This window comes from Trifolium pratense, linkage group LG7, assembly GCF_020283565.1.
Source record: "Trifolium pratense cultivar HEN17-A07 linkage group LG7, ARS_RC_1.1, whole genome shotgun sequence".
In the NCBI taxonomy this organism is placed as follows: Eukaryota; Viridiplantae; Streptophyta; class Magnoliopsida; order Fabales; family Fabaceae; genus Trifolium; species Trifolium pratense.
In genome coordinates, this window is record NC_060065.1 from 56,687,249 (window position 1) to 56,696,665 (window position 9,417).

At 31.3% G+C, this 9,417-nt stretch overlaps 1 protein-coding gene across 1 annotated transcript; it reads right to left on the reverse strand.

Annotated features, from left to right (window-relative positions):
• Window positions 1–3,091: 3,091 nt before the first annotated feature.
• LOC123898660 (auxin-responsive protein IAA26-like) lies at window positions 3,092–7,333 on the reverse strand. The gene is made up of 6 exons (XM_045949671.1): window positions 7,044–7,333; window positions 6,571–6,939; window positions 4,778–5,055; window positions 3,985–4,126; window positions 3,462–3,526; window positions 3,092–3,367 (listed from the first exon to the last, which is right to left on the reverse strand). The coding sequence occupies exons 2-6, from the start codon at window positions 6,873–6,875 to the stop codon at window positions 3,336–3,338; spliced, it is 822 nt and encodes a 273-aa protein (XP_045805627.1). The 5' UTR covers window positions 6,876–6,939; window positions 7,044–7,333; the 3' UTR covers window positions 3,092–3,335.
• Between the last annotated feature and the right edge of the window lie 2,084 nt (window positions 7,334–9,417).

The following is a 9,417-nucleotide window of genomic DNA, read 5'->3' on the forward strand; positions in this document are numbered from 1 at the left end:
CATGGAAGGAAACAAGATGTTTTCTCTTCCCACCCCCCGTGAATCTTTTATCCCCCTGAATTTCCAATTTTGCCCTTCAAAAAACTTCGGTTCGTAGAAACCGAAGTTTTTTTTTGCCTTGAAAACAAATTTCGGTTTCTAAAAACCGAAATTTACTCTGAATTTGCAATAGTAAAAATTCGGTTTCTGCTAACCGAATTTTTCTGCAAGGGCAAAATTGGAATATTGGGGGTATAAAAGATTCACGGGAGGTGGGAAGAGAAAACATCATGAAACAATTGGCCAATTTGGGCCAGGCATATAGCCCAATTCAAACAAAGCATTGAATGTGAGCCTCATTTGTTATTTAAATTATTCTAGAAAACAAAAACAATTAGTTTGCCCATAAAAAATATCCCAAAAACTTAAAATCCGAGTATTTTTTTAAAAAAATTATATTGGTCAATTTTAACAATCTTTTGAAGAAACTAAGTAGCTCTAAACAATGCAACGAATTAAACCACCGCATGTTTTTTTTAATTACAAAGAGACTAACGCCCAAGGAAAAAGGCAAGTTACACGAAAATTAGAGGGACTAGGACTCCCATAACATTAGCATCTACCACATGTCTAAACTGAGGTGGACACGCCTCATAAAAACAAATTTCGATATCCAAAGAGCACCCATGGTTTGCGCGCAACCGTATCCACATTGGTTAGCTTCACGGTAAGAGTGCTTAACAACAACCTCCCACTCCAACTCTATCAGCGCCAAATCCTTAAAATCAAAGATCTTCCATTGCAACTTCCTCTTCCATAATTAAATCGTACATGAAACATTTTTCTTTGATCTCAACTACTACCGAACAAGAGTCTTAATTTTATCAATAATGAATTCAATCGATAATGGCTTCTGAGAGACCAACCTATTATTTCTTTCTTTCCAAAGAATGCAATAACACGTCGTCCAAATTGTCATCTATAGCTAATTTTAAAAATTTCATAAACAATATTATGGATAATTTAATTTCATATAATGTAGAAATTTGAAAAATTGATTTTTTTTAAAAAAAAATATATATCAAAAGGGTTAAGTATTATTATTTATTTTGTTACAAAGAAAGTTAAACATCCTTATAATATGAGCTGGAAACATACCAATTCAAACAAACATCTAAATTTCTATCCAAAGAAAAAACATCCAAATTGAGACTCATTTTAGTTCCCAAAATTTGGTTTTACTTCTACCAATTAGTGCTTCCGTCCATAACATGACCGATTCATTTGTAAGTAAAGTGTTCCAAAACTGATTTTATTTTTGTTAATAAAATATATTCTTTTTATTAGACTCTAATTAGGGTCTGTTTAAAATAACTTTTTTTTTCTTGCATTGAAAAATAACTTATTTTTTAGTATAAGCAAAACAGCTTATGCAAATAAATAAATTTTTATGTATTATTATTCTTATATGAGACCGGAGTATATTGTACTTTGCATTTATGGTAATTTGTTGATCCACAAAATATTTAGTTAAAGTATTTCACTTTTTTTTTTATAAAAGGAAACTCAATTCATTTCATTAATCAAATAACTTTCAATACAACGAGTAATCGACTCAAAAAGACGACGACTAGACATAAAATATGTCGCCCTTGATAAGGAGTGAGCAACTCTATTCGCTTGTCGCTTTACAAACTTGACTTCAAAGTTGTTATTCGACATAAGTAAATTCTTAATATGAGAAATTAAAATGTTAAACTCGGATAATCCATCTTACCTAGAATGAATAACATCAACTACTACTTTTGAGTCACTTTCAAAAATAACATAGGATAAACCTCTTTGCATCATTTCTTCTATTGCTTCTTTAATTCCATGGCTTCACCCTACAAAGTGTTGAGCTTGGTATGCATGAGATTAGTTCCGACAAGTATAAATTGTCCTCGGTAGTCACGTAAACACCATCCCCATCCGGTTGCTTCAGCCGTGTCATAAAAGCTTTGTCAACATCCTCAGAAAATAAAGAATTAATTTTTTGAATGTCCCGTTGTTTTATGTTGGGTAGCATAAGTTGTTGGACGGTTAAATTATACACTTCTTGCTTTTGAGGAGCTCTAACCCAATGCTCATTGTCTACCCTTAACCACGGTTCATTCATAATTCTTTCTAATGTTGCCATCTACATCCATCATGCAAAACTTACCTAAACTTCCAAATGTTTCGCCACACAAAACTAGGATTATTACCAAATTTAGAATCAATAAGAGAGGAATGAGGAAAGTACCTCGCTTTGAAGATTCTTGCCACCAATGAGCTCGGTTTGTTCACTCTTTTTTAGTTACATATCTTTCTTAATCTATATAATGGTCAAATAAATCACTAATTATAGATGGACGGAGTGCCAACTACTACAGTAGCACTGAGTTTGTGAAAATATTTTGTCAAAAAAAAGTTTGTGAAAATATAAGTGGTCAAAGTCAAACAATGCATGATTCCAACCCCCTAAATAAACTGTGGACATTATACTCAACTTAAAAATAATACAGTTGAGTCACGCAAAGGTAATTATTTATCATCCATGTTTTACTACTAATCTTACCTCTCACTATACACTGGTAGTATATAGAAAAACCAGTGTGACACATTTAAGCAGCCATCAAAGTTAGGCAAAACACAATTCAACGACAAGGACCCATTAATTCTCCCCCAACTTGCATTTCTAACTATCACAACAAGTATTTGTCGGTTAAACTTTTAATTATTTCACACGTGATATTTTTCTATTCCTTTGCCTCCATTCTTATTAGTGTGAAATAAGCTATGCCAAACTAAATTTCCAATACCAAAATCTCTTTTGCTATGACAAAATATAAGTAAAATAATAAAAATAGATAATTAATTATATTAATTATAGACAGAGCGACAGACACTTCAGTCAACCAAAATAAAAATTCTTGTTTTCTATTGACCAAAACAGATCATGAAATTTGAGATTGTCTTTATTGCATGAATTCAAGTATATGATAAAAAAATCAAAGAAAAAAAAAAGTATATGATAAATTTGAGAGATGTAAAAATTGGTAAGTTAAAAAGAAAAAAAAAAACTTCAAAATACAAACCAAAACAAAGTTAATCGTTACTCCACATTAAATCATGAGTACACACATCCGTAAAGTTTTCATCCCCTATTTATACAAAAAACCCATAAACATCTCAAATCTTCATTAAAAAAAAAAAAAAAAAAAAAAAACATTCATACATAATGTAATGTAAAGCTACTACTTCCATTCCATGATTTTCATCATTAAGAACCAAAAACATCAAATTAGAAGAGATTTAAATCCTCAATCTTCACATCAAGTAGGTATCTTGTCTTGCTTAGTACCAACTGAAAAAATAAAAAAACAATGTTTATTTAAATATTCAATCATACCATAAATATAGATTTTTTTAAAATTAAATCATATAAGATTCCAACTCACGTGTAAAAGCAGAAAGCTCTGTACTCTTCAACACTCGAAGCCTCTTCACTGTTGATACAAACATACTGCCAAAAACATAAATAAAAATTAAAAATAGTACTACTGTACTGTACATAATAATAAATATCAATTTTTTGCTAAAAATAATTGTTTTCTAACAATAATGAAATTGCATGAGTTAGTTAATTATACTATAGTTACAATTTGTATTATTTCTAAGAGGGGACAGTAGAACAAATGTTTTCTTGTGAGAAACAGACATGCCATGGCATGTAGCTCTACAGATTTATTCGTAACACTTGTCATAATAAATGTGGTTAGCTATAATTAAAAAATATTAATAAATAGTAATTGTTAAGCACAAGGAATCTAACAAATTGCTACATTGAGTGATGGAGTTGGAATATAAAAGTATAAATAAATTATTATATAATGGTACTATCATAAATCAAATCAATTAAAATACTAGTGTAATAGTGTACTATAGCATAAGATTGAGAGTGATAATAATGAAGATGCTTACTGCCATGGGACATCACCAACAAGCATCCTGTCTCCTTCATTATCCTCATATACAAGAGTATACTCTCCACTTCCATCCAATAATCCACTAATCACTTTTTCTTCCTCCTTGTTACCTCCACAACTAGAGGAATCTCTTTGAGCTACACACAAGTACAAATAAAAAATACAAATTAAGATTTTATGTATCATAGTAATGTATCTGACGTATATTATAAACCAGATACATTGGTTTTTTTGTCAGTGAACAGTGGTAGGAGGGAGTACTTTAAACTTGGAAAATGAAAATTCAAAGCTAAATATTCTAAAGGGCCAATTAGAAATTTGCACTAGAAAACTTGTTTGGTGAACTTGATTGACCTTAGGTATTAATGTTGAATTAATAGCCTAAGCACCATATACTCCTAGGCTAATTTATGATTGACCTTAAGCATTGATGTTTAATTAATGTTATGCCAATATAGTACACAGCTAGTGTAGTCATATACTTATACTATACGCCTAGAGTATGCTAGGATAGGCCTAGGGTATGCTAGGGTCGGCTTAAAGGTAACATATATTAGGACCTAGATTCAGTAAATTAGACAATTCGACAATAGATGCAGTCGTGGAGTCACGAGATTTAGACGGTACGATCTTGATCGCCCGGTTCAGATGTCAACTCAAAATTTTATAATAAAACAAAATAAAAAATTGTCTTAAAATTTAAACCGTCTAACAATAGTCTTAAGCATCTAAAAATTATTATAATTAAAAAAACTTATTAATAAGAAAAGGACACAAAATATTAATACCTTTAAGGAGTCCTCTAAAGAGCTCATCCACAGCTGAGGAAAGATTTTGATAGCTATCATAAGCATTAAGATCAACTTTTCTACCAATTGGAACACCATCCATATTAATCTTAACAAACAAACCTTTACCAAAGTTGTCAATAGGTTTTTTACCAGCAACCTTGTTGTGTTGTTGAGTATGTGACTCAGGTGGTGATGGCTTAGAATTGCTGCTTGTTGCAAGATTCTTCCTGAATGAACGAATTGGTGGCCATCCCACTACTGGTCCAGGAGCAGTTCTGTTGTTGGTAGGGTCCAAACACAAAGTTAAGCATGATAGTAAACAGTGAAAATTGTAAGAACCTCTAAAAGTTAAAAAATTATAAAAGATGCTGTTTGTGATAAAAAGAGAATTTTGTTTATATCCTATTAGCATAAACCCTTCAAATCCCATATCTAATCACTTATCCTAATCAAATAGTACTTGTAAACAATTTAATTAAAAAAGGGAAATTATCATTAATAATTTGTTTAAAGACTCGATATCCTGTCTAATAACCAACTAATCAATATGACAGAAACTATATTTCCACCGCTGAGTATGCCTCATACGCATCAGGAAGTGGTTGGGGAGACCGAGGAGTTGAGCTAGCGGAGCGAAACGAAACTCCGACCACCCCTTGCCCATATGGGTCTGGCCCAAATGTTTTGGGGGGCATTAGGGGGTACGGTTCAGGGGTATTTGTTGTTATCTAGACCGAAATATTATTGTTATAAAAATACCTTTTTGTAATACTGAAACCTTAATTCATTCATTCATCTAATAAAAACATGTTGTAACGAATTCTACAGTCGGAGACGTGCCCACCACATGGGGTACTCCGTTATCAAACCTTGTGTGTTCATTATTGTTCGAGTTTATTCATTATTACTTCATTTTGTTACTAGTTGTTCCAACATCCACTGTCCACTAGACAGACCCCAATTAAACTCAAGATTTCGCTTTGTATGGAATGATCGAACTCAAAAAGTGACACGGAGGTTTCGAACATAAAACCGTGAAAGGAGCACACTTCAAAGTCTTGAGGCTTCCACATCAAAATTACTACTTATGCAAAGTACTACTTGATATTTTATAACTGTCTTATATGAGATTTCAAAATCCCTCTCTTGAGATTAGATTATAAAGTCAAACATTTTACCACTCAAATAACAACTTATAGTTCAAAACACAAATTAAAAATAGCCTTTTTTTTAATTAAGAGGGTCCAAGAAAAAATTAATATATATATATATATATATCAAAGTTCATATTTTCATATGCTAATATGTCAAACCAAACCCCAAAGAAAAAAATAGATAAAGAAGACACATAATAAATAACATATATATAGCATCAAAAACCAGATGTAGACATCTCTGAATCAAACATGGCAAGAAAAGGATAATAGAACAAAAAAAAAAATAATACTACTAGTACATAGTACAAAGAGACATCAAAGCTTAAAAAATTTCATAAATTTTTTTTTGTGGATGAGAAATTTGCATGTTTTTTGTGCCATGTTTATAAAAGGCATGTAGTAATTAATAATGTAAAAACATGAAATTAAACTTTAGCACTAAAAAGTGTAACACAAGATCTATTATCTATTAAAACTTGTAGTAGAAAAAAACAGAACATAACAGCTTTGCATGGACCACAATAGTAGAAGAAAAAAACAAAGTGACTCAGTGAATGAATATCCTCTGTCTTAAAAAAGTTAAAATAAAAATAAAAACAAAAAAACTTTAGATATAGAAAAAAGGTATTGTACCTTTTCTGAGAAGTGTTGGAAACAGCTGTAACTTTGTTATCACCATTCTGTAACTCTACTGATTTAGGACAACAGGTTTGTGATGATGATGATTCTTTACCTTTCACAACAATAGCTTTGTTTGATGGGAAATGAAGAAAATTACCAAGAGAGAGTTTAGACTCATAATCATAATCATAATCATAAGCTCTTTGTTTATTGTTGTTGGATGTGTTAAACCAGTTTTCAACACCAGGTGGAGCAAGTCTTAGCTCTAGCTTCCTTTCTTCTGATGATTCTCTTTCATTTCTTGTCATTTCATTCATCACTTCAACAAAATGAACACAAAAAAACACTCTTGCAATGAACTCAAAAAGTGATTAAATAAACCTGAAAAACAAAAACAACAAAAAATGAGTTATTATAACTTATAAGTCACAAAAAGTGAAAAAAAAGAATAGACACAAAAGAGAAGATAGGTTAAGGTAGCATACCCTTATACCCTTGTGTGAAAAAAATACAGCTTTGAGGTGGTTTGTTTAGGTTTGAGGTGTGTGAGACAATGAACCTTAAATGGGACTTTTGGTTAATGGAAAAAGGAAATAGGAGAAAAGAGTGACAAAGTTTTGAAGAGAGAATGAAAATAGTATTATAGAGAAGAGTTTTGAAGAGAAACCCCACAAAGGTAGAGAGAGTTATAATAGCAAAGGATTTTGTGATCTAGCTTTGTTTTGCTTTTAAGTCTTTTTATTTGCACGCTTAAGGGTCCTATTTCTCTTTCCTCTTTTTAATAAAGTGTCAAAGAGGGGGGTGTATTTAACATTTAGCAAAAAAGAGTGATAAAAACTAAAAACAGAGATAATATTTCCTCGAGCATTGGGTTTTGTCTAGTGGTGAAAAATTTGGGTGGTATGCACGATGTTTTAGGTTTGATCCTCATTGTTTACATTGTAAAAAAAATAAAAAATAATATTTCCTCTGATTCTAAATATAAGAGAAATTTTATTTTTTAGATTCATCGATAATATAATATATCTAAAAAATATATTTTCACTTGTATTTAGAATCGGAAGGAGTAATAAATTGGTTTAAGTGATAATAGTGTTATTTTTCTTAAATATGTGGTTATGAGTTTGATTTTTAGCTAATATGTATAAAGAAAATTTAGTTTAAAGAGGAGAGTTCATCTTATATACCTCAAATATTCTGTGACAGAGATTAATACTAATGGATAATGATCGATGGCGCAGCCAGAAAATTTATAAAGTCTGGGTAAAATTTCAGTTTTGAACTAAAAGATACTATGTTTGAACAAAAACAAATCTCAATTTTGCCCTAAACTAATCCCTAAAATATTTTTTAAATTTTTTTTACCAAAACTGGGGCAAGTGCACGGACCAGCCGCGGTGTGGATCCGCCTATGATAACTATGGTGAAAACTTTTTACTTATTGTATTATAATTATAAAGGTCTTGCTAACGAGTGTTCCTGAAACATTTTTTTAAGCATTTCATTTAAATAATTTTTTTATGAAAAAGTTAAACACTACAACTTTCCATGCGTTCATTTTATGTATTTAAAGTTTTAAAAAATACATTAGAGGTACTCGTTAGCATTTGCCTAATTACTCCATTCATTCCATTTTATAATAACTACTTTGACGAAATGACACTATTCACTTATATTGATTTGACCATATTTTTTTAATAATATAGATATAAATATTAGCATATAAGATCTCGTTTGATTTATTTTGATGAGTACTTTCAAAATATCAAGTTTTTATAATTTTTACCAATATACAATTAAAAATATTAATTATCAAAATTGTACGTTGACATACGTGCAATAATCAAAGTAGTGCTTATATTTTGAGACAGATGAATGATATAATACTCCATAGTAAAAAAAACTAAGGAGAGAGATTCCAAATCAAGTTCCTAAAAAACACAAAACACACAAAACAGGAACAGAATTAAAGCATAATACACGCAACCAATGGATTAGTACCTATGAGATATGAGGTCTCATAGAAAAAACAACAACGTTATAGTTATAGGAGTAGGTTGGTTGTTTAGTACAGGAAGTAAAGTATTCTGTTCTGTTTTATGATGTGCTGAGCTCCCCTAAAGATACTCTTGTTGCTACTTCTGCCTTTCACACACACACTATACCTATGCTCTTATAGCTCCTATGTCCCTTCCTTTCTCTTGTTACTACTTACAACTTCACCGGCCCCAAACACCTTTTTTATTTACCTACTGTCACTGAAAGGGACTTTTTATTTATTACTAGTTCCCTAATCACACACAGTCAATGTGATTAACTTTACTCAAGTTTTTTTTAAAGGGTTATGCTAACCGGTGCCCTCGGGACACTGGTTAAGGAAACCAAAAAAAAAAAATTTTAAATTGAAAATAATACTTTTTAGACATTCGAGGCGTTAACTGCACAAAGTTCAATGTCATATTACTATATTTGCTTTCATAAATAGTGCCCCGGGGGTATTGTTTAGCGTTTTCCTTTTTTAAAACAACAAATATAACAACATAACAGGCGCTTTATATATGCGGAACGTCAAAATAAACATCAAAATAAACACCACCTCAGAAAGGCATCCTTCAGATTTCAGGCCACCAGAAGACACTAACCCAGCCCCAAAAGTTGTCACTAGATCGACTCCAACTCCCGATCTCGAATAAAAAATGATTGAGCCATCAGAATCCAAAAAACAGCTCATTCAGGCTAAAAGCTGATGAGACAACGGTAGAATGAGAACTTAGGCAGACGAGTCTCAGCTCGAAAACACCCAACATTCCAGACGACGACAAAGTCAACACACATAGCCAAGTTAATCGGTTTGATTTT

Excerpts from the sequence above, each read along its gene's own strand:
- LOC123898660 (XM_045949671.1), bottom strand. The coding sequence starts at position 6,875 with ATGAATGAAATGACAAGAAATGAAAGAGAATCATCAGAAGAAAGGAAG. Across the intron at positions 5,056-6,570 it reads TCCAACACTTCTCAGAAAAG|AACTGCTCCTGGACCAGTAG; the intron begins GTACAATACCTT and ends TACCAACAACAG. Across the intron at positions 3,368-3,461 it reads AGAGCTTTCTGCTTTTACAC|TTGGTACTAAGCAAGACAAG; the intron begins GTGAGTTGGAAT and ends TTATTTTTTCAG.